The sequence below is a fragment of the Zootermopsis nevadensis genome, unplaced genomic scaffold (genome assembly GCF_977971745.1).
Source record: "Zootermopsis nevadensis isolate Lab colony 2312 unplaced genomic scaffold, Znev_1.0 Znev_ptg000007l, whole genome shotgun sequence".
Lineage (NCBI taxonomy): Eukaryota > Metazoa > Arthropoda > Insecta > Blattodea > Termopsidae > Zootermopsis > Zootermopsis nevadensis.
Genome location: NW_028259139.1, coordinates 18,869,661 through 18,893,724, shown reverse-complemented (window position 1 = coordinate 18,893,724; position 24,064 = coordinate 18,869,661). Strand labels below are relative to the sequence as shown.

General features: G+C 39.3%; 2 protein-coding genes and 1 long non-coding RNA gene across 8 annotated transcripts; 1 reads left to right on the top strand and 2 right to left on the bottom strand.

The window, feature by feature from the left end:
• On the top strand, positions 1-24,064 carry LOC147874666 (uncharacterized). 6 transcript variants are annotated; one of them, XR_015533988.1, is made up of 8 exons: positions 4-3,342; positions 3,544-3,676; positions 3,805-3,930; positions 4,201-4,291; positions 5,099-8,088; positions 9,899-9,999; positions 10,083-12,415; positions 20,757-20,915. XR_015533988.1 is itself a non-coding variant. In XM_087344533.1 (7 exons), the coding sequence occupies exons 2-5, from the start codon at positions 3,849-3,851 to the stop codon at positions 6,264-6,266; spliced, it is 360 nt and encodes a 119-aa protein (XP_087200659.1). In that variant the 5' UTR covers positions 2,000-3,676; positions 3,805-3,848; the 3' UTR covers positions 6,267-8,088; positions 9,899-9,999; positions 10,083-10,331. The 6 variants fall into 6 exon arrangements, 3 of the variants coding, with proteins under 3 accessions (XP_087200659.1, XP_087200657.1, XP_087200658.1); XM_087344533.1 differs by lacking the exon at positions 20,757-20,915 and having other exon boundaries at positions 2,000-3,676; positions 5,099-5,262; positions 6,244-8,088; positions 10,083-10,331; XM_087344532.1 differs by lacking the exon at positions 20,757-20,915 and adding an exon at positions 23,779-24,064 and having other exon boundaries at positions 2,004-3,676.
• LOC147874668 (uncharacterized) lies at positions 4,071-7,842 on the bottom strand. Its single transcript, XR_015533996.1, has 2 exons — positions 7,782-7,842; positions 4,071-5,021 (listed from the first exon to the last, which is right to left on the bottom strand). It is a non-coding gene; the product is annotated as an uncharacterized LOC147874668 (long non-coding RNA).
• Positions 16,501-24,023, bottom strand: LOC147874667 (uncharacterized). The gene is made up of 9 exons (XM_087344527.1): positions 23,893-24,023; positions 20,868-21,005; positions 20,342-20,512; positions 19,890-20,045; positions 19,627-19,773; positions 18,658-18,855; positions 18,077-18,232; positions 17,817-17,960; positions 16,501-16,721 (listed from the first exon to the last, which is right to left on the bottom strand). The coding sequence occupies exons 1-9, from the start codon at positions 23,968-23,970 to the stop codon at positions 16,569-16,571; spliced, it is 1,341 nt and encodes a 446-aa protein (XP_087200653.1). The 5' UTR covers positions 23,971-24,023; the 3' UTR covers positions 16,501-16,568.

Here is a 24,064-nt window from a genome sequence, read left to right as displayed (position 1 = left end):
GGTGGTCTAGCGGTTAGAACGCTGGCCTTGTAATCCTGGGGTCTCGGGTTCGAATTTATAACTTGTGTTGGGCAAGGCCGTGGTCTAGGCAACACGGAGTTTTCCTCCGTGGCATCCCAACAATTACTCCATTCACACACAGAAGAAGGCAATGGCAAACCACTTCTGGATCATCTGCCAAGAACGTATATGAACAGGTCCCAGTCCGAGAAAAGGATGGAAGGATCCTGTTCATATGGACCTGTCGTCAGACAGAACACTAAATAATAATAAGATGAGGTGGTCTAGCGGTTAGAACGCTGGCCTTGTAATCCTGGGGTCTCGGGTTCGATTCCCGGCGGTGCCCGAATTTATAACTTGTGTTGTGCAAGGCCGTGGTCTAGGCAACACGGAGTATTAGGAAGGAAACAGTGTGATTAGAAGAAATAGGGGAAAGATGGAATTTTGAGGTGCGAGAAAGTTTTCTTCATATTTTCCTGTAGGTGTGCTAATGTTGGACGCGGCTTACGAAAGATTGTCCATGTGAAATTCCTATAGGCTGATGAAGCGGATTAAGAGATTCAGATGTGTTCCCTGTCAGAGTAGATTTACTGAACAAGATCTCTGCAGTATATTCTGAACAGTGAGGACACAATGGGAGCTGAAGGTACAGAAGCAGGAGCACTCCGATTGAAAAGTGCCATGACAAGGAAGAAAGGGGAACAAGAAACGGAATGGACTTCAAGAGGTATATATATGCGAGGAAATTTATGCGTAGAAGGAATCTTTGGTCAGACAAGGGTTATGTAGAGTGGTGGACTCCAGTAATGATGCAGATTCTTGACAGAGGAAAAGTAACTTAAGAACTGTGGTGGTTGTAGTTTCTGGGTGGATATACAGCAGATGTTTTGAATTTCATAATTTGTCACAGGAAATTGATTCAGAGGTTATGTAAGGAGCAGCAAGAAAATCAAACCAAATGGAGGCAGTACTTGGAAAGGATTTGTGCAGTGTGGGGTGTTCACGTGAATCGTTAGATAGGTTTTGATTTTCGATCAGGGGCAATAATTAACTCAGCCCGGAGTTCTTCCTCCTGCAAACCTCATCATGATCAAAATTCTACAGTAACAACTTAAAGTTCTTCTTGAGTGAACTTCTAAGAGTTCTTGCTCACTTGTTTGTGGAGAGCATCTCACCCCAACAGCTACAGATGTGTAAAAAGTATTGAATTCCATTTAGGAAAACTGCCTTCACGTTGTCTTGCTGGTTTTAGAAAACTGAAGTTTCAGTTTCTTTATTTAATTTATTTTGTGCTCCCGCCAAATATTAATTTAGAATTGTCCTAACAGGCAGATACTTCACAGACAAGTTTCAGTTTCATTGTATGGTGCAAGAATAAATTTTGTTCTGGTTTTGAAGATGATCTGCATGAGCCAGGACAGTTCAGCTAGTTCAGTGACTAGGGTACTGATGCAGACTGCAATTTAGCCAGTGGGGCAGGATGTCTCTCTTCCCTGTAACATTAAAACTGGGTCCCACCAAACTATTCAGTGGATACTGGGGTTTATTCCTCTGGTATAAAACTGCAGGGCTTGAAGGTACTCAACTCCATCTTGTGCCAAGGTTAAGAACATGTGAAGACACTTTCAGACACAACAACTTCACCTGTATTACTGTTAACAGAAATGGGGGTTATTGAAAGATGTTTTGTCTGTTCATTGAATATGGTTGGCTAATGATATGTGTAGCTCAAATGTAACTTGTGGAAGATAAAACCCCTATATCCACCTGTGCAAAGGTGGTCCTATTTTGAGTTCTGGGTTCTGTGAATGGCATGATGGCTGCCTTCTGGAATGTTGCACTGTGTCCCAGCAGTTGTGAGCTTGGATTGACAAGGTTCTGACTGACAGTTCATAAGTTTTAAGAAAAGTGACTTAAAAGTTTTATAACTTATGCAGTTATTGCCTCGTCCCTTTCAAAGTTTTCATCATAATTAGTGGAAGTATGGAATAGCATTAACTCTTATTTTTAATTTGTTAATAAGTATGTAACATACACTAAGCTATAAGATATAGGTTAGAGTGCAATGACATTTAATGTTTCAGATTTTCATAGTACTCAGAAAATTGGGTCTCTTCTGTTCATACCAAATTATTTGAAGGAAAACAAATTGGCTAAAAATTTACGTTCAGTATATTCGTATCTGTACTGTATAATAATTAACTAGGGCATTTTATGTGAGGCATGTATATAAATGATCTCAACCTGCGCTATGTAACCTAAACATATTTCGTGTGATTGTAGGAATTCCGTGTAACTGGTCCCATTTGAATTTATTTTAAACTTGCATTATTTTTAATTATACCACTGTGTAACATCTATTTCAGTAGTAACCCTAGGTACCTTTTAATTAATTCTCTTCTGACTTCTGTTTTGAATAACATGTAAAAGTTGGCCTGAGGATGGTACAATTGTACCAAAACATTTGCCAACATCAAAATAAAGGGACAAATTTTAGAACATTAACCCTTTGAAGATGAAAATTGTCTAAATAGAATTTCAGAATTCAAAACTGTGGAGAAAAAACAAGTCTTCACTAGCACAAAAATTAGCTTGTTAACGCAGTTTAAGAAAGTAGTTATCCCTGTTTAAAGTAAGAATTGTATGAAACTCAAATATAAAATGAGTTACTGACTGTTGAAGCACACGGATCATGCAGTTACCATTGGACTTCATTAGTTTTATGTGAATTGAAGATGCTAGTTACTATACATCAAGGAACAGGAATGCTAATAAAAGTAAAATAAGAATGTTCCAAATAGCTACAAAAGTTATAGAAGGCAGCCTGTGTTTGCACCCCCCTTCTTCAATGTAAATATTTTGTAAGCAGCATTTGTTTCTTGATAAAATGAATGCTACAGATACCAAAATTACTAGAATCAGAATAGTATTTTTGATACAAAAAGTATTGAAGTTCTTGGTTAGCTAGTTGCAGGAGTTCATACTCTTTTTTGCATATAAATCCCATCTGGCATTTGCTCTGATAATATTGCTTGTTCATGGCTTGTGCCGTCTTCAAAATCCAAATTTCACGCCGTGTTAATATTTGCTTTTATTTTAATGATGTGGTTTGTTTGGTTCAACTCGTTCCATATCATCTCGATTGTGATAAATATTTCTCGAATGCAACCTGGTGGCATTAATGGGAACTAAGATCGGCCGTTTGATGTATCTAGTTCCATCTCGTAGTAACCATTGGAACTACTTGGAGTTGCTGATTGGCATATATTTGGGTTTATATGCGCTTAACAGAGTTTAACTTTCACGTTTTCCTCTGTGGGTTAAGGCGTTGTTGTAGGTTGGGTATGTTTGTGACACAAGGTGGCCCTACTTTGAAACGTGTATGGACGTTTGGGAAAATGAGAAAAGTTTTATGCTCCTGTCGTCGCTCAAATTTGATTTAAATATATCCTTACGAAATAGAGTTATACTTGTCGCCACAACGTAAGAGTATGTATGGTCATTCTTGAAATCTTTAAAGATTACTGTTGTTTTATTTTGCAGACGCTGTAAATAAGCAGTAGATTATTTCGGAATTGCTTGCATTGTTGAGTGACGTGTCAAGCATCTTTGATAACTACAAAACATTTTATCAGATTTGTGTTGATACAGTACCAACACCAACAAAAGTCTTGAAGTAAGTTTGGGAATGCTTTAAACGGTTAAGTGGAATGCTTAAACTAGTAATGAATTTTCAGTATTCAGTACTTTTTGTGATGTACAAAGTAATACTTCACCCAATAAGTGTAATTTGAATTCTCACAGTGGTGAAAATGATGATCATTTGAGTTGGAGATCGATACAGAAGAATGCAAAAGGAAACTGACCAGCTTACTTGCTTCTCTGAGAAGAGAGAAACCAAAATGAAGAAACCTACCAGAACGGGAAAACGTTAGTCCTACGTAATTGTAGTATATTTTATCAAGTTTTAGTTCAAATTCTTTCCTTTAACTAACAGACTTAGAGTGCCAAAATTTCCCTTCCTTTTGGCTTTGCTGTAATCGGGTAATTAGTAAAATAAAATAAAAGAATAGGTAATAATATTTCTGTATTAGAGGTGTTCATATTTTCCTTAACAACATTAACATAGGGTAGCTTACATTTTCTGTACCTACGTACAATTTGTTATCCTATTTTTAAAGAGTATTCCCACTGTTTTAGGTGCTGATGAAGTTACACTAGTGCGTGGTTTGCATTTGAAGCGCTGCAATTTGTGTTGGATCGGAATGAACCACGGACCACACAAGACACGGTAAGTTCATCTTTAAGCATACGATTCTTGCCAGATCAGTGACCCCTCCTGAGTACAGTATTCAACAATTTCATCACGAATTTGTTGTACCGTCCTATTGCCTCTTCGTGGTCTATTTACCAAAGGTAAGAGACCCGTGTTATCTTCAGTATCGTGTCTCCAGGTTCCCGGTCTCACATGTCCTTGTACGTCTTCATCAAAAGTCCCCAGAGGTGTATAAAGATTAGAAGATTCTTCATTATTTCGTAGAAAATTATGAACATGTACTATCGCCATTACTACTAAGGAGGCATTTTCTGGTTCGAGTAGCATCGGATGTCTTAACACTCGAAAAACCGCTGATATTATGCCGAGTACGTTCTCCACTACACTTCTTGCTCTGCAAAGTCTCTAATTGAATGTTATCTCCTTAGATCCTTTAGGGTGATATCCGGAATAAACTTTCATTACATTTTGTGAAAGCGCAAATGCTTCGTCGCCCACGAAGTAATAAGGAACTCTTTGAGTTCGCATCGGCAATGCAGCTGCTTCGGGAAAATTTAGTGATTTTCTTCAATTCTTTGATATAATTCACAATTTCTAAACACTCCGCCATCTGATATTCTCCCTTGACATCCAGCGTTCACATATATAAAATTTTCCCATCTAATGCGCTCATGCAATGGGGAAAATTCCACAGAACATCATATACTTGCGCTATAGATAGCCATCCATCTTGGTTTATTGGAACCTGTAACAGACAGACAGACAATGTGTTTTTTTGTTTTATGTTATTTATTGTATTTTATTTTATTGTTTATTTTCCAGCTACAAAGTGGGACCACGGATATACAGAGTCTGGTGGAACCTCAACAGAGTCTCTGCCACAGGTGATGTTACGGAAAGTATTGACAATCGACGGAGGGGCAGAAAAGTGCACAATTTCTACAACTTCACTTCACTGCCTCCAATTTGTCAGAAGCAACCTCCTGGTAATAAATGTAATACTTGCATATTTATATTATGATACAGGCAACAAGAAATTTCACACAAGATTAAAAATTTGTTTATGAACTATCTGCAAACTAAATTTCTTTAATTGAAAGTTCTTTGTCACTGGAATCAAATATTATATTTACCATATTAATAGAAGCACATATTTTCATTAATTATTATCTGGGAATTACATAATAAAGTTGAAATAATGTCTGTAAAGTATAAATGTATCAAAGTATATCTTTGGAAGAGACGTTTTCTTCAGGGGGCTGTCTAGAAGTCAAGTAAATATTGTATTTGTTCTGGTACTACTATTCTTGATTATGGCTGAAACTTTGACGTAATTCCTTACCTTGTCAATAGCTAGACTTCTAACAGACGAACGAGAATTACACACAGTTTGGTGCCGTTGTCACTGTCCCTTTGATCTGCCCTCTGCAGGACATGTCTCCAGAGAATCCCACTGTCAGCACAACAGTAAATGCCTTGCTACACCATAATTTTTGGTACTCCACTTTCTTGCCCTTTTGATACCGTTGTTATCATCTCGTACATTATCATGTTGCGGAACGGAAGGTTTGCAGTCTCTGACCTCGCTCTTTCCACATTTTTCACAAGTGTTCCTTATTCTCATATTAGTTCTGTGCCTTCCCAGCTTCTTGTGTGTTCACATAATCACACGTTTCTTAAAATCAGTTAAAGCCAAATGTATATTTGCCGAATTCCCAACTCTTCTGTAATATCTACTTCACCGCCAAAATTGAATCAATCATTGACCTGTTCTTTTGAGAGCCATATTGTTTTTATGGTTCATTGTATTGTAACAATTGGTTTTGGGCGGTTTATGATCATAAGTATTTCTGCTGTATTGATATTTTTTAAGTGCCATTGCATTATCTTTCCACTGTAAATGATAACTGTGTCTCGTCACGAGATATTTTGAGTCAGAAGAGAAAGTGATACTCACTCCCTTGCAGTACTCGAGTATGGTGCAGTGTAATACTTCATTCTGTGGTAGACACGGATGGTTTCAGTGATGAAGATGGATGTCTTACGTCATCCGGGCGACGATGATGGAGGCATCAAGGACCTCTGAAATGTTGGCAGACTTCTACATGGTGCAAAAACCCAGAAGACTGCCATCTTCAGACTCACTGCCATGAAAACCTCAAACCCTAAATAGTTTCAGTGATCTTGTTGCAGTTTTCATGGTCCCTTTTGATACACCTGTTTTATTGTGCAAGACCCATTTGAGCTTTGCAAGGTGAATGGTAATGCCATTCTTTTCTTCTGTTAGTACCTGATAATGACATTTTGTTGTTCTAATGTCAGTTCTTGATTAAGAACTGTTTCTGTGGGGAACTTGAACACCGAGGACTGTTTTTATGATTTTTCTGTGACAAATTGTTTTTATTCTTTGAGCTTATCTGTATCCAGCAGTGAGTCACGCAAGAATATTGCAAAGGAGTATAATAACACTCTCTCTTTTTATGACTGCTTATTTGGAGTTACTGTCAGCGGCCAACGCAGTATCACATGCAGAAGACAGGTCATGGTACGTCACAGCTGCAAAATATTTCCTGTTTTTGGGTTCTTCTGCATCTTTTGCTCAGCATTATACTGTGATGTTCAAAATCTTGATCTCATTAAACATAGCGAATGCTTTATTTATTTAGTAAAATTGTCGCAGATGTGTCCTAAGGAAACTTTCTTTCTGTTTGCTAAATTACAACTTTCATTCTGTAAAGTTTTGCAATAAATCTGCTGCTCCATTTAAAGTCACATACAGTTTTGGCATTATTCAGTTGGCACACTGTAATAATGGCCTAGTATTTTGTTTGTTATTTTACTGGTGATGGAAAACTGTCTGCAAAGTGTTCAACACCTTTTACATTCATGTTGTTCATATAGTACACTGATTGTTTTTTTTAAATTAATTGTGTGGAATTATCCTGGGGGGGGGGGGGGGGTCCTCTGTCTAGTAATATATGAGAGAGAACAAAAGCATATTTATCTGTGTGTTGCATATGTGTAGTGACAGACATGCATTAATAACTAATCTCAATTAGGGGTGATGGATTAATCAGGATCAAATTCTTCATTCCTTACTATATACAGCATTTTCATGTAAAAAAATTAGTGCTCTTATAGTTTTTACTTGAGCGAAATTTCTCCTGAAATTTTAGCAATATATTGTTTGTTTCCATGTAAAGAGAATAGAAGTGCACTAGGTGCATCTAAAGTATTTATTAAAATGGATATTTGATTTGTCAACTTCTTTTATTGCATACACTGTAACATCCTGGATCTGATTTAGCCACGTGTGTATGGAAAGAGGGAGATGATTAAGAATTTAGCTTTACCTGGTGATCATGAAACCAAGGCCAGGGGCGGTATCACACTTGAAAAGTGGAGGATGTGGAGTACTGACATGTTCTTTGACACCAGACTCGTGTAATATACATGTTACAGAAGTCAGCTTAAACATTCTGCAGGATTTGTGATCAGTCCTTACCTTAGCTGATATCCCAACAGACACTGAGGATTCATTTTACCGGGCTAGAATCAGCATGGTGGCAGCACTGTCATAATTACAGGAAACTTGAATTCGCAAGGGTTGGCAGCGTTGGAAATCTAGAGTACTTAGCTATAGTAAGCTTTTGCAGTTGGTGCCAGTGGTAAGTTAGTATATTATATGAATGGCGTTCGTGTGTGTGGAAGTGTGTTGAGAGTGATTTATGTTGTAATAGAATACAGATTTTAATGGAGTCGGTCGTTTTCATTATAGTAAAGCTTTGCAACTGTGACAGATTGTTAGTGAGGTAAATATATATTTTTATTATCTTTCGGATTTCCCTGTTGGCTTCTATTTTACTAACGCTTAGAATGCCAGTTAAGAATTTGGGGTCCCTACGAATCGTGCAGACTGCAGGGAATTCACCATCTCTTTATTTTACAAAACAGTGGAGTTCAGCGGACTAAAATAACAGGCAGTATTTTTATTGATGTGAAGTTCATTTTACTGCTGTAGAAAAAGTTCATGATTATGCCATTTCCTTTGAAGGGCTGCCAACTTAGTTTGTAACAGTGGCATTCATACTGCTACGGTATTCCCTGCGGTGTACTCATTTTAATCACAATATGTCATACATTGCAAAATATTGAAATGTGGGAAGCAGGAGAAAAATATGATTTCACTTCACTGTCAGATAGTGTAGAAGTATAATCACACATCCACATGCAGATATCAGTGGATGACGATGTTGTCTTCTGGCACAAAAGAACTGGTTTTTTGGGATGCAGTTCATCATTTTAATAAGGCAAGTTGAAATATCTTATGAAGCCTAATTCTGAAACATTAACCCTTGCTGTTCCATATAACTCCACTATTCCCTGGCATTAATAAAATGCCCTTTTTGGCATTATGTTTTAGCATGTTACATGCAGCAGCAAGAAATGTTTTATTTTGCTACAGTCTACTGTAGAGCCATCATTTTACAGTCATTTGATTCCTTGAAGACTGGTCAGCATGTTATAGAAGTGTGTACATCGTGTGTATTTTGTAGCACTGCTTTTCAGCATTTTTAATACAATGGTTTTTGTTTGAGGTTTTCAAAAGGTTAAATTTACTGGAATCAAGGAAGGTGGCTTGAAAAATGCAATGACAGAAGTCCATAAAACAGTCTTCCTTGAAAATGAAGTTCATTAACTTAGAAGATATTTTGTTGGAAAAAGTTATGAAAAACGATCTTTACATTCTTTATGGGCAAATATCATTCGGCAGTGGCACCAATTTTGAAAAAACTGAATTATTTTATTTTATTGATTTGTTAAATTTGATCAGTGTGGGGTGAAGTGTAATTATTTGTTGTCCTTTATATTTGTCCATTTATTGCAATTGTGATTGTGGTATTTTGGCTCTTTATTTTGTTGTTGGGATATAAAATTTGTTTAAATAGAGTCAAAATAAGAAAAATACTGAAATGTTGTAAAAAATTTTCATTTATATTGTCTGCTCTTTTGTGTTATTTGTTTATAGAGGTATTTTTTCTAAAAGTGAGTCTAAATGTAGATATGTTATAAAGCCAATCCATCCTTGTAAATGCTACTGTCAAGGAAGATGCTGAATTAATAAAAATTATTTTATAAATCAATTTTATTAAATTTTGTATATGACAAAAAAGCGTGAGTTTTCATCACTGTAGAAAATTTAGTGCCAAGTCTTTTAAAGAAGATTCTCAGTCATTAATTTTCAGCACAGAAGATCCGATGCTAAATACACCATCATAACACCATTAACCAAATGTGTACTAATGTTTGCAATTCCTGGCTACCAAATTTTGGTGATCGCCATAGACTTTTGAAAGAGGCCAAGTCAGTGCTGCCTCACTTCGATGTGCTTACAAGTCAAGTTCACTATAGGACATAATGGGTTAATTTCTTCCATCATTTGATTTTGGCATGGGTACCTGAGTGATAATATAGAACTGCACTCATTCCAGTTCTCCTTGTGCTGAAAGTTCTGTGATTCATGCTGCCATTGCAGTTCTAATACTTATCTAGACTGCCTTCCCTGGAAACCGTATTCTTTATTGGTTATGTGTAGTAAATTATGAAAGTGTTATTTTTCAGTGTTTCTCAGTGACCAGACCTCAAAGAACATGGAAAAGCATCATGACTTGAAATTAACTTACGTTCTTAGAAGTTCTAGTAGACAAAAATCCAGTGCAGAGGTGAGATGTAACATAGTTTTACTGGTTATTAATATCTGTTACATGACGTGTATATATGAAATTGTTTTGTTATTGTCATTCAGATTGTTCCATCAGTGGAAGTAAATTTAGGAATCCTTCAGGCATTTCTGTTGCTCAAAGAAACGAACAGAGCGGAACAACAAGGGAATCCCTAAATGTGGTAGAAGAAATAACAGACCTGCCTATTTTATTGTTTTCTTTTGATGCCAGAAAGATAAATGAGAGACAAAATGACACAAGATTATGTTATAGACAGTACAGGAGCATTTTCACAGTCAGTGTAAATAAAACAGATGTAAGAAGTTGTTTTATTTTGCTCTTTGATTGCATTCCATTAAGAGCGTGACAGATTTTAAATATTTGGGAGCAACAATAATTAATCGAAATGATACTCATGAGGAAATAAGGAGGTGACTGTATTCTGGAAACGCTTGAAACTTTTCAGTTCAAAATACTTTGTCTTCCCGTCTGATTTCTAAGAAACTAAAGATTAAAATATACAAAACAATAATTTTGCCTGTTGCTTTGTATGGGTGCAAAACGTGGTCTTTTACTCTGAGGGAGAAACACAGATCTAAGGTGTCTGAGAAATTTTGTATTTGGTCTTCCATTCTAATAAAGACACATTTTACACATGCGTTTACAATGTAAACATTATGAACATGTGTAATTATGGAACTAATATAGTGAAAGTCATTTTTGAAAGAAGTCCTAGTCGTTTGTGGGGCCAAGTTTATTACATTATCATTAAGTTCATGACGGAGATAGCAAGCACCTCTGAAACGTCTGTAGACTTCTACCTGACTACACGGCACAACCCATAAGACAACCATCTTTTCCGTTTTATCAGGTACAAAGCTCATAATGGAAACCATAAACGTAGTATGAGACCTTAAATTGCCAAATGAGGCGAGCTTCCTTTTACATTAATGAAAGAATATAACGTCTTAATTTGGTAATTTAAAAATATGATATTTTTTAATAAATTAATAATGTTCTGTTTCATTCGCACTTGAGATTATTTGGTTCATAATGTTGTGATATCCGTTTTTGAAAGTGTTTCTGCAGTGGCACTGTCAAGGTTATTTGTATGTCTCAGAGATGGCGCACGCATTTTATTCCAACAGCACGCATTACCAACCATACTTATTTTTATATATTTTTCCGATGATGCGATACAGAAACCATAACAAGCTAATTCCACGCGTTAAAACATTTGTAATTATAGAAACTGAAACTTTTGGGATGTATCCAAATTAAAATTGTTCGTACAAACACTCAGCACAAGTCTTTAAGATTGTCATGCTGTTATCCGGTCTGTTCAAAGACTTCACGACTTAAGAAGTGTCACTGGTTCGTGAAGAATTAGAGACTCAACGTGAATCAAGCGTTCTGCTTCATGATTATCCATCGCGTCCCACAAAGTCTAATCGATTTTGCTCGCGAATTATCGCATCTAGGATTTCAGGACTCCATCACCGACAATCAAAGCGACATCTGATAGAAATCGCTTGGAAAGAAGGAATAGAAGGTTGGGGACTATGATGCGTGTACTATAGCAATCTGAAATCAACTTATTACATTTATTTACATATATTCTAAGCTTCTTTAACTGTAAATATACAGAATATATTACACTTGCTTAGATTCATGTAAGGTCTTACGTCAGAGAATACCGGCCGGTCAAGGACGACCTCGGACTGAAGACGCCTGGCGTACACAGCGTTCCCTGTGAGTGCGGAAAAGTCTACATCGGCCAGACGGAAATCTTCATACTCACCGCTGTGAAAACCCCAAATCTTACACAGCACTTTCGTTACATATTATGCCATCCGAGAAATTATCAGCGCCAACTTTTTGCCAGACGTAAGATTTTGTAATCGAACTTTTCTGACCAAATTTATTTTGGATGGAGATCTCTGTCGATAAAAAAAGTTTACGTCACAAGGGTAATTAGTGCGTCATAGTATTAAATTTGGTTTATTTTTAACTAATTTGACTCTACTCTCACGAGTAAAATCATTGATACGACACCAAATATATCGATCGTCGTCATTCTGGCCACAGACTTCGGCGAGACTCTGCATCTGACCATCTGAAAGTAAAATAAACAGCTCTGATCGCAGACAGGCTCAAGGTCATTTGTAGCAGCTGAGCTCTGCCGTGGGTTCAGTTGTCCACGGACCGTTGCCAGAACAGTTTCAAGTGCCTGATAAAAGTGTTGTGACCTCCTCCTCTACAGTGAAGTCAAGAATGAGAACAATGTGACCTGTGACCATCTACTAGAAGCAAAATTCCTCTCGAATTCTTGGTATGAAATGATTTTTCATCCACTCCATCAACAAGACCAAATCTTCGTACGTTGGAACCAGGCGGCATCTATCTTTCGTTTCAAGTAAGTGCAGTGGGGCGCCTCGAATTCTCCATCGGTATTGCAGCAGGTAATCAGGTCGACTGCCTCGCCAAAACAATTTCCCGCCTGTTACCGAACCGAAGGCTCGCCATGTTCTTTGCTATTCTGCGCCAGATGATTCCACGGAAGACTGTACTTATTCACGCTCCATTTTAATATTATACCGCGATCTGCGTCTAGCCGTACCAGGGAACTGCTTCTCAAGGCGTCTATGATACCGCCAGCCAATCGCCTCAAGACGTGAAATGAATCGTCACGCGTGTTAATTGGGGGGCGTGGCACAAGGCCCAGGTTCGATCCGGCCTTCGGACCTTCTCACAGAAACGACCGATAAACTTCCACCTCGTCAGCCGAAATGCGCCGAATACATAAGAGAACGCGAGGCGATTCAACGATCACGAGGTTACACTCTGTCCATTCTAAGTTGGCACCCGCGGCACATGGGCCCATCCGAACATTCTTTCATTGTGAGCTTCTTCGTCTGTTTAAGACAAGCAACGTGGAAAGAGACCACTCGGAAGACCAAGGGGTAGATGGTAGGATAATATTAAAGAGCATCAATGAATGTGTGAGGACGTTGACTAAATCCATCCCATCTTAACCACAACTGAAAAGTGGGGACACGTTTTAATGAAACTCGCCAAATCTCAGGACCGATGGAGAGGGACAGACAGACATCACAAAGCTGTTAGGCACGTTTGCAACTTTTCGTAAGGAACGTTCTGATATAATTTCTCTTCTTATGTGTGTCCCCCCGACACTTACTTTGGCCAACTCATACAGAGTAATCACGACATCGCATAAAACCCGCGATTGTACTCACCAAAAAAATTTTCTTCTCATTCTTATTTAAACCAAATGCAAATTAATTGGGGAAAAAAACATGGCGGCTAATTGGGATTGTTAGCGTAAATGACTGTTGTCTGTTATTAAGCGACTTTTGAAAATACGAAACTGGTGTGAACAGAAGAAGCTTTTAATCAAATTGGGCGTGTGACGGGGGTTATTTTGTTTTCTCTGAAAACTAAACTTTTATATATTTTCATTAGGGACGTTTTAAAAAAACAGCTCCAACACAAAAGAACGGCTTCCCCGAAACCGAGTCAGATCAGAGCAGTGCATTGTGACATACGGGCAGTTAGAGGAACAGGAACTCACAGAGAATATGATCGATCAGTGGGTCGATATTGACAAAGGAGGATTAGTGTGTCACTAATTAACTGTCGTCTGCTGCACGTACGTCAAAGCACGTCCTTCGTTAGGAAATTAATTTGGATAATGATTTATAACTTATAAAACTATAAACTTAGCCATTCATTGTAACGCAGATGATGGCGTATACACGGACCAAAATTTAAGAGTGTAATTAAACCTCTGACGTCTTCCTCGTGGTTTGTTTCGTCTCGGGACGCCGTCGGTTGGAAATCAGCAAGTTTAAAAAATCGTCAATAAATCATCATCATCCGAATCCCACAGATGAACAACTGAGTTTGAGATAATTAAAATGTCACAGATGTTAACAAGGCGATCAGGTTTAATGCATTTACATTAAGGTATTCCAGAAAGATTTAAGCTTTAATGAAATATTTGCCTTGCATCAAAATCCCGTTCTTTAAACAGGTGACTTAGTCGTGAGTTCATCACATTACCAACAATTACCATAAATGGTTGCCTCTGAACTAGCAACTCTTCAAGGTCGCCCTTCGATCGAGTCGCAGAGTGAGCTCAGCAAAACTGCGATGCCGTCTCGTGTTCTGCTCGTAACACGTGAGTAATGCGATGCTGACGTCATACATTTGTCAGGACAGACAGACGGCGTGTGAAAGGCGTTCTCTCGAGAGTAACACACGGACTTGTCCACTAACCACGACCTCTCGACTCGGCATTTTTCCCTTCGAAATTGCACTTAAAGAACCAAGTCGCTTCCGGGTCCAATCTTCTGCGACTTTAAGAGAGTTTCAGAGGCTTTTTATATTCCAATACATTTTAATTAGGACTTTCTTTACACAGAGCTGGAGGGAGGCAAGGCCACTGAATGGAGTGTGTTATTTCTACGCAAATATGAAGGCTATTATGTTTCAGAAATAAATGCTTTTCTGGAAAGTGGGCACCTAGAAACGTATTACTGAATTGACGTACGAGAATCCTCCTTGAGAAGCTGGTGGTGGCTCAGCTGGCTTAGAAATTCTCCCATCGGAAAACTTGTCTCAAGATATCTGCGAGCTTCGTTGACGGCTAGAAATTCACAAGCCGAAGACCAGTCAGTGCGGGTGGGACGGGAGGGAAATCTGTAACGCTGTGACGTCATGCTCACCCCTTCCCCTTCTACGTCTCGGACGTAGCACAACAAGCATTGTCTTCTACTCAAATACAGCATCTATAATCTCAGAATAAAATAGATTTATATAATAGATGGTCCAAGGCATAATTTTTCTGTTCTTGCGAAGATATTTGAGGAACTGAGGGGGTATGGATCAAGACTGTAACTCCCCCCCTCCCCCGAATCCTTCACCGCTCTACGGAGGGAGAGTCAGTTCCGACCCAGCGATACGCTCCGCGTACTCACCTGATAGTTTTTTATATTCGTGAGGACCGTCGGAACTGGGTATTGCGTGATTTCTCTGTTGATATCCGTCGTTTATCTTCTGTTTTTGTAAGGTATTACGAATGTCATTATTTGTTGTTATATTGTTTGAAGAAAAAACCTGATTTGTTGTTCATGGAAAGAAAGTTGCTGTACAGCTTACACCTTCTCCCACCCTCTTAGAAGGGCGCGTCGGTCGGCGAACGTTAGAACTGGAAGTGCTAGGTCCGCCCGCCAGCCTTGTGGAGTCGCAATTTTTATTTATCGTCCTAATTGCAATAAATACATTCTACCTGCGTGGATCGAAATATATAAACTAACTAATAAAGAGAAAATATATTTTTAAATGATGTTATTGTGTCTAAAATATGTATCAATAAATGTCGGAAGGTGGATCGTGATGTTGATATTGTATTTCAGCGTAAACAACTGATATATGAATTGCCTTTCGCCAAAGCATTATTATTATTTATTGAACAATTATAAAGCCATAACTGAACCCCAAGTCGTGATTTAGTGCGCAGAATACTGAAGAGTTATCGTCAATTGACATTTTAAAGACTAGATATTTTTTGGTGGCTGGAGATAAAGTTTTGTTTGTAGTGAAATCTATATTTTAACCAAATGCTGCATTAAAGAGAAATTGTTCTGTTCATATAAGCACAACTAAAAGTTTAGTAACTGTAATAAACAGAGAGCAAATAATAATTGTCATGTGACATGACAGCAGTAACCAAAAGGTTTCGGCTAATGAAGCCACAGTCAAACTACGCAGTTGCCATTTCCCACCCCCTACATTTCCCCTCCGCTCCTTGGGACTGCGTTGCCCTGTAACTTGTAAGACCTTCGCCCACAGTTCAGCCTTTTCCATAAAAATCTCTTTTGGCTCTGGGGTGTTGGCCCTGTGAGGGTGGGGACGTTCACTGTGGTAAATTATTTTCCTTTATAAAACGGCGGACGTGGCTCCTGTGTACATTTTTTCTTCTTTTTATTCTTGGTCATGCAAATATATTTACTTACTGATTTGTGTTCTTTGGTTATTTGTTGGTCCACATAGCAGATTAATGCACAATCAAGTTAAATTAATTTCATGTGCTGTTGCCTGACAGTATCGTAGTCAGTGACGACCCGTCCGTAAGGCAAGCGAGCTCGGGGTGTCATATGAAGCGGGCAATCGCTCGTTGTGTCCTACGTGAGAGAAACATTCCTGCACACGCACCTTCCGTGTACTACACGGCCAGCGCAGCGACTCACGCGAACATATCGAAATATCTGATCTCGGAATCCGGCCGCTTTACTCTCCTGACCGCTTCGCTGTAACCTAGGACAGCGCCACACAAACAGCCAGTTTGATATTTCCGCTTCGCCCACGCAACTCGCATTTAATCGCTCACGTAGGACACCGGGTTAGAGCTGAAGAGCTGTATAATTTTTCAAAAAGTGAAAAGTTCATTCTTTGTGTTTATGAATAAAACTCATCATATAAAATTTATAAAATTGTTTATGTACATTTTTTTCCTGCAATAATTATTGGAATACATGGACATTAATTTAATGTTCTTGTATTCCAATAATTGCGCATCCAGCGCTCACAAGTCCTGTGCAAAGCAACACCCACAGGTGGAAATCCTCCAGCCCGGAGGCTTCCTGGCATCGCCGCCACTCCGGCTTATATCGGGCCACATATACGTAGACCCGAGCAAGCTGAGGCATGGAACAAAACAGAAAAAATTAGAAAATAATAATAAAAACATTTCGTAACTCACAACAAAGCGATACCCGTCACATCTGAAATGAAATGTTGATTTAAGTTACGCGAGTGAATCGAAATTATGCTCTTGTATTATTGCTACTGTACTTACAAATTAATTGTGACCAAAGGAATTTCTAAACAGATCAACAGAAAGTCTAGACGCAGCCTCCAAATTTAATGGAAGAAGCCTGAAGGTTAAACAAATAAAATCTAATGGGTAGAACAAATCAGTATACGCAGGGCAGCAAGTGCAACAGATTTTAAAATTTTAATTGATAGACCTGACGATGATGGGATGAACATCGAAACATGTCGTCATTTTAAAATGTAACAATATCAAATGAAGAAATGTTATAATTTTATGTGATTTTAACAATCTATAAGCTTGTGTAAAGACGGTGAATAAAATTATTATATTGAAGAACACAAGCATGACGCAATTAAGATATAAAAAAGATATAGAAAGTGGGTATTTACGAGCATCGATTAGCGGCTTAAAATGGCAGGCCAAAGTCCTCATATTTTAAACTGGAGTCTACATATTACAAGCAGTTTTAAAAAGCCCTATTAAAGGAAAGAACGTGTGATTGGGAGACTTCCTTCGATCTCCGGGATCTCGCCACATTCGAAGACTGACTTCATTTAGTTTATAAAGAATGCGGAATGTTCGGGCCTGTCAGCGAGGTTTTATGACACGCAGACTAATTAAATTGTCTGATCAGTTAAGCGAAATTGTAATTAGCTCCAATTTCCTTCACTTAATGCCGATCCTAGGCACTTGAAAGCAAATTTCCCTACTTGTTAGATCCTGCACTCTCCGATATTTTTCTTATTATCAGTGATTTATTTTGGTTTCCTTCTGGCTCCACTTTCTCCGCTCCTCTTTCGCCTTCTTTTAAATAATTTACGCTTCTGCGTAATGAGACCATGTCAAAGGTCACAGGATCATCGCGGCAAAGAATCTCGTAGATCGTTCAAGGCTTAGGCAGGACCAGAATGAGCGTGTGAGCAACGAACACAGAAACCTAAGACTACGTGTCACTTACTTGCAAACAGGGGGCAAACATCACGAAGGCCAACACCCACCCGAAGGAGGGGTGTGAGGTCCCCTTCATGGAAAGGAACACCACCTGGCTTAAGAGGCCGATGATTGTGTGTGTGAAAGTCAGCACCCACTTCACCCATGTTAGCTGTAATGAGAAAGTGCAAATATTTTAATCCCTGTGATCAATTACGTATCTTGATTGATGAACAGAATGGGCGTGTGAGCAATGAACACGGAAACCCAAGCCTTCGTGTCACTTACCAAGAGAATGACGGCGATGGCCACCAAGAATCCCAGGGTAATTACTGACGGGGTATGGTCTTTCATCCCCCTCATCTTGTTGATGGCCTTCCCTTGGCCCCAGATGTTCAATACCTGGGCCACCTCCGCCATGGCGATGCCCAGTTTCTTTTTCCACTGTAATGAGAAAGTGTAAATATTTTAATCCCTGTGATCAAGATCTGCAATTGCGTATCCTGATTCATGATTTATGCGTCACTTAGGGTTATTTACCTCGGATTAATATTTGTCTTTGATAATAATAAGTTCTTAAATTAGCGAGTTCATAAAAACGGTCTCTCGGCTTACATCGGGGAATTAGCCTGGAAGAACCGAGGAAAATCCAGTTTTCTAGACGCGTTTCTGCCGACATTCAGACCTGAGTCATTTTGATTTGCTAATTTTTCTCTCCGTGCGATTTACGAAAATGAAGTGAACAATTCCATGTAAACAATGAATAAAGAAATCAGATTTATTGGTGGCATTTGAGGTTCTGACGGCGGCGAAGACGTGGCTTAGTCATCACACTCTTGAGTCGTGTATGGCTCAAGACTCGATCTTACCGGGGAAATCGTCGTGCTCTCTTGACAGGGGGCCTTTGTGAGGTGTAGAATTATGGCAGTGATACTGCCAGCTATTGTTAGGACTGCCGTCACAATTGCCACCCAAAGGCGGAACACCTCCCTCCGACGATCCTTCAAACGCCAGTAGCGGCCGTAGCAGTGGACGTGGTCACATACACAGATGTATATGCGTAAAATCTGAGGCACGGAACAAAACAGAATAAGGCATTTCTTAACTTACATCTGAAATTAAATGTTGATTTAGGTTACGCTCTTATATTGTTGCTACTGTACTTACAAATTAATTGTGACCAAAGGAATTTCTAAACAGATCAGTCGAGCATCGATTAATGTGCAGAAGATTAGCGGCTTAAAATGGCAGGCTTAAGTAAAACAGATAAAGATCCCTTGGTCCTGTCCTGATATTTTAAAGTGGAGTCTACTTATTACAAGCAGTTTTAAAAATTCACGGGGGTTTCCCTATTATAGGAAAGAACGTGTGATTCGGAGACTTCCTTCGATCTCCGGGATCTAATCACATTCGAAGACTGACTTCATTTAGTTTATAAAAATACGGAATGTTCGGGCCTGTCAGCGAGGTTTTATGACACGCAGACTAATTAAATTGTCTGATCAGTTAAGCGAAATTATAATTAGCTCCAATTTCCTTCACTTAATGCCGATCCTAGGCACTTGAAAGCAAATTTCCCTACTTGTTAGATCCTGCACTCTCCGCCATTTTTCTTATTATCACTGATCTATTTTGGTTTCCTTCTGGCCCCACTTTCTCCACTCCTCCTTCGCCTTCTTTTAAATAATTTACGCTTCTGCGTAATAAGACTATGTCAAAGGTCACAGGGACAAAGGATCATCGCGGCAAATAATCTCGTAGATCGTTCAAGGCTTAGGCAGGAACAGAATGAGCGTGCGAGCAACGAACACAGAAACCTAAGACTACGTGTCACTTACCTGGAAACAGGGGGCAAATATCACGAAGGCCAACACCCACCCGAAGGCGGCGGGGTGTGAGGTCCCCTTCATGGACAGGAACACCACCTGGCTTAAGAGGCCGATGATTATATGTGTGAATGTCAGCACCCACTTCACCCATGTTAGCTGTAATGAGAAAGTGTAAATATTTTAATCCCTGTGATCAATTACGTATCTTGATTGATGAACAGAATGGTCGTGTGAGCAATGAACACAGAAACCCAAGCCTTCGTGTCACTTACCAAGAGAATGACGGCGATGGCCACCAAGAATCCCAGGGTAATTACTGACGGGGTATGGTCTTCCTTCTCCCTCATCCTGTTGATGGCCTTTCCTTGGCCCCAGATGTTCAAAAACTGGGCCACCTCCTCAATGGCGATGCCCACTTTCTTTTTCCACTGTAATGAGAAAGTGTAAATATTTTAATCCCTGTGATCAAGATCTGCAATTACGTATCTTGATTGATGATTTGTGCATCACTTAAGTGCAATTTCGAATACGAGGCTCCCTTAAAAACGTGCGTTTTGGGGTTCCTGTTGCCTGGGCCACCCCCCGGAAAATCACGATTTACGAAGATAAAGTGTACAATTCCAGAAATCAGATTTATCGGTGGCATTTGAGGTTCTGACGGCGGTGAAGACGTGGCTTAGTCATCGCACTCTTGAGCCCTGAATGGCTCGAGACTCGATCTTACCGCTGGATCGAGGATCTTCTTATGCTGGGTGATGCCTAAGGCTCCCCCAGCAATTACGACTGCATAAAACGTGCAGTCGACCCAGTACTCGAATGTATCTAGCTTGCAGCAACATTCCAGGATCCACACCCATTTGTAGGTATGGCATCCGCAGATGTAGCCCCGAACAATCTGAGGCATGGAACAAAACAGAAAAAATCAGAAAATAAAAAGAAAGGCGAGTCTGATTACATTTCGTAACTCACAACAAAGCAATACCCGCCACATATTAAGTTAAATGTTGATTTAAGTTACGCGAGTGAATCAAAATTATGCTCAAACTGGTTTCCTTCTGGCCCCACTTTTTCCACTCTTCCTTCGCCTTCTTTTAAATAATTTACGCTTCTACATAATAAGATTATGTCAATGTTCACAGGGACGCAGGATCATCGCGGCAAAGAATTTCATAGATCGTTCAAGGGTTAGGCAGGAACAGAATGAGCATGTGAGCAATGAAGACAGAAACCTAAGACTACGTGTCACGTACCTGCAATACGATGGTGAATAACACGATGGCCAACACAAACCAGCAGATGTCGTGTGCCATCTTGTTGGCGATCAGGAACACCACTTGGCTCGCCAGAGGGACGATTATGGGCCCCAGAGCGAGCACCCTCTGAAACCACTTCAAGCATGGATGAGAAAGTGCAAATATTTTAATCCCTGTGATCAAGATCTGCAATTACGTATCTTGATCGATGATTTATGCGTCTCTTAAGGTCACTATAGTACCGCGCACTTGTTATTTACCTCGGAATAATATTTGTTATTGATAATAAATGTTAAATTATCGAGTTCATAAAAACGGTCTCTCGGCTTACATCGGGGAATTAGCCTGGAAGAACTGAGGAAAACCCAGTTTTCTAGACGAGTTTCTGTCGACATTCAGACCCGGGTCATTTTGATTTGCTAATTTCTCTCTCCGTGCGTGTGTTTTAAGGGCAAATACGCAGTCGAATGCCTGCGTGCCTCATTCTCAAAGGAAATGCCGGACGCCGTCAGAGTTCTTTACGTGAATGTGGAGTCTTTCAAGGACGAAGAATCGAAGGTTTCCTTTATTTATGCTTCCACGGCATTTCTTAGCTTCTAGTAAAATAAGAATTATCTAAAACCTTCTCTGCATAAATTCGACTCTCCCACCTCTAGCGTAGTTTTTCAAAATGAAATTAAGTATCTCTGGCAAAAATCACGTGACTGTACCATTAGGTCCACTTATGAGTAACGTTGAGAGTAACAAATCAACTTCCTTTCGTCAGAAATTATTTTTAAGATTTGTTGCACGTTGTGTTATGTTATGTTTCCTCCTACTGCGTCGGCCGCCCGCCACGCCAACTACTACTTCGCCTCAGATTTTCCTCAGTCACTCAACTCAGTGACTGTCGCAACTGCGCATCGTTGTTTGTGAAGAGAAGTAAACATGAGACATAAAAAGATTGTAAACAAAAAAACAGAATCGCTATCAATGCCCTTATCTATCACGCGTCGAAGTGTCTGACATTCTACGATTAATTATGGAATTATTGAGAATTTAGAATTACACTCGATCGGAGTTTTCTAAAATTTAAAATGGAGATAACAGTTCTAACCTAATGAGACAACAAATCTGTGGAATTATTCCTTTGCTATCAGATAGAACAGTCTGCGTAATTTCTACCCATCCCTCTCATCAATTGATTCCAAGTTTTGTCTCTGTAAATGCAACATAGGAAGAAAACTTTACATTTCACTTTTATTCGGAGGCTAGCCGGGACCTTCGCGATTCTAGGGAGGAAGCTCTGTCCCCATCTTCAGGGTTCTGATCTGACTGGATCCTCGGAAGTCGCCTGTGTAACTGCGTGCACTGGTCCCGAGCAGGCAGTTACACAGGCAACTTCCGAGGATCCAGTCACGTCAGAACCCTGAAGATTGGGACAGAGTTTGTTCCCGAAACGTCGGATTACTACCATAACCGGTTAACGCGGCTGTTTGTCCGAGAAGATTTATTGAATTTGTTCCCGAAACGTCGTTTACTGTAACGCGGCTGACTGCCCGAGATTTTATTGAATTTGCTCCCGAAACGTCGCTTTACTACGGTAACCAGCTAACGCGGCTGATTGCCCGAGAATATTTTGATTTACTTTTTGAACCTTCGATAAATTGTTAATCCAAAATTCCTGCTTGAATCCGATAATTACGCTCTTTGGAGAACGGTGGCGCCATCGAATGGCCCGTGAATGACATCCAGGGAATAATAAAAATAGATAGACCCTGTTACCTTTTTCCAGTCCAGCAAAATAACAAAGTGAGATTACACAAAATTATCATACGACCGATTGTATCCTATTGATGTGACCTTGGACCATGGTAAGGAATTCAGAAGACATGTTGGATGTCCTTGAAAGGAAAATACTAAGACAAATTTATGGTCCGAAGCTGGTAGATGGAGAATTGGGTATAATTATGAAATTTGTGAACTGTACAAGGACCTAAAAATTTTCCCTGTTTATTAAGCTCAAGAGATTGCGGTGGGCTGGCCATGTGGTTAGGATGGAGGATAATCGCGTATCCAAAAAGGTGACTCAAGAGACAATACATGCATATGGAAAGCGAAGAATAGGTAAACCCAGAAAGAGGTGGGGAGATGCTGTGAGGGAGAATGCCAATAAATTTCTAGGAATAAGGAAAAATAAGAAATGAATGGAGGCAAAGATTGAAGAGGCCACAGTTCAACTTTGAGAGGTTAAGGCTGGACAAGCTTTCTAAATTTTACTTGTTATTTCATCATAACCTGATCAGCTTTTTGATTTGAGGGACTGTACATGTAGCCCTCGATTACGCCGGAGATGCGTTCCTGGACGAATCAGCGTAAATTGAAACTCTTTAATAATGTAAATCAATGGGTAGTCAATTACATGTGTTCCCAGCACCCAAACATCGACGAGTAATATAATGGAAATACATTTAAAGCTATGAAATAATGTAAATAAAATAAAGGGAATTTAAAAAATATATTTGGTCCCCGCGATTGACTGCGATCCTTTCTTGTGATTGATGTATACAGTCATCTCTGCTGTTATGCAATGTAAGACACCGACCTATAGAAAACTGCGTAGCAAAAATAACCCCGGGACCTCCGCAGAGATTAAGTTAGTCCTTTGAAAGTTTAAAGCACCAGGAATGAAATTGCATGAGAGCAAACTTGCATATGCAAAAGTTTGCATTTCACAAACAGCTTTTATCGATTCATCGATCTCATTGGAGCAAATTCGCGTTAACGAAACATACGTAATTGCAGAGATGACTGCATTTATAATTTTTATTCAAAACCAGCGATGTAAGAATTACGATTTAGTATAAGAATTAGTATGAGAAACATTGTAAAACGTTATAAGCAATTTTTTCCACTTTTTGACTTGCAGGTTTCAAAATTGGCGTTATTCTGAATCGGCGCAAATCGAGGGCTACCTGTACACTAACTTAAATAAAACACAAAAGTTGCTAGAAACCGTTTGTAATGGTTAAGGAAGTCTTACCCCGCTGGATTCATCTTCAACCCTTGGGCGAGCTGCTCCACCATTACGATTTTCAGTCGCTGTAGCCTTCACCGCCATGTTTTCTTGTTAAAGCTCTCCAAATTCTAAGCAAGGACCAGCTGTTTTGATTTACCTATGGTCACAGAGAATAATAAAAATCCATACATAAACA

Coding starts and splice junctions, on each gene's coding strand:
- LOC147874666 (XM_087344532.1), top strand. CDS start 3,849: ATGCAAAAGGAAACTGACCAGCTTACTTGCTTCTCTGAGAAGAGAGAA. Junction 3,931..4,200: donor ACCTACCAGAACGGGAAAAC/GTTAGTCCTACG, acceptor CCACTGTTTTAG/GTGCTGATGAAGTTACACTA. Junction 4,292..5,098: donor CACGGACCACACAAGACACG/GTAAGTTCATCT, acceptor TTTATTTTCCAG/CTACAAAGTGGGACCACGGA.
- LOC147874667 (XM_087344527.1), bottom strand. CDS start 23,970: ATGGCGGTGAAGGCTACAGCGACTGAAAATCGTAATGGTGGAGCAGCT. Junction 18,856..19,626: donor TATTTGCCCCCTGTTTCCAG/GTAAGTGACACG, acceptor TCCGTGCCTCAG/ATTTTACGCATATACATCTG. Junction 18,233..18,657: donor AGAGCACGACGATTTCCCCG/GTAAGATCGAGT, acceptor TTCTCATTACAG/TGGAAAAAGAAACTGGGCAT.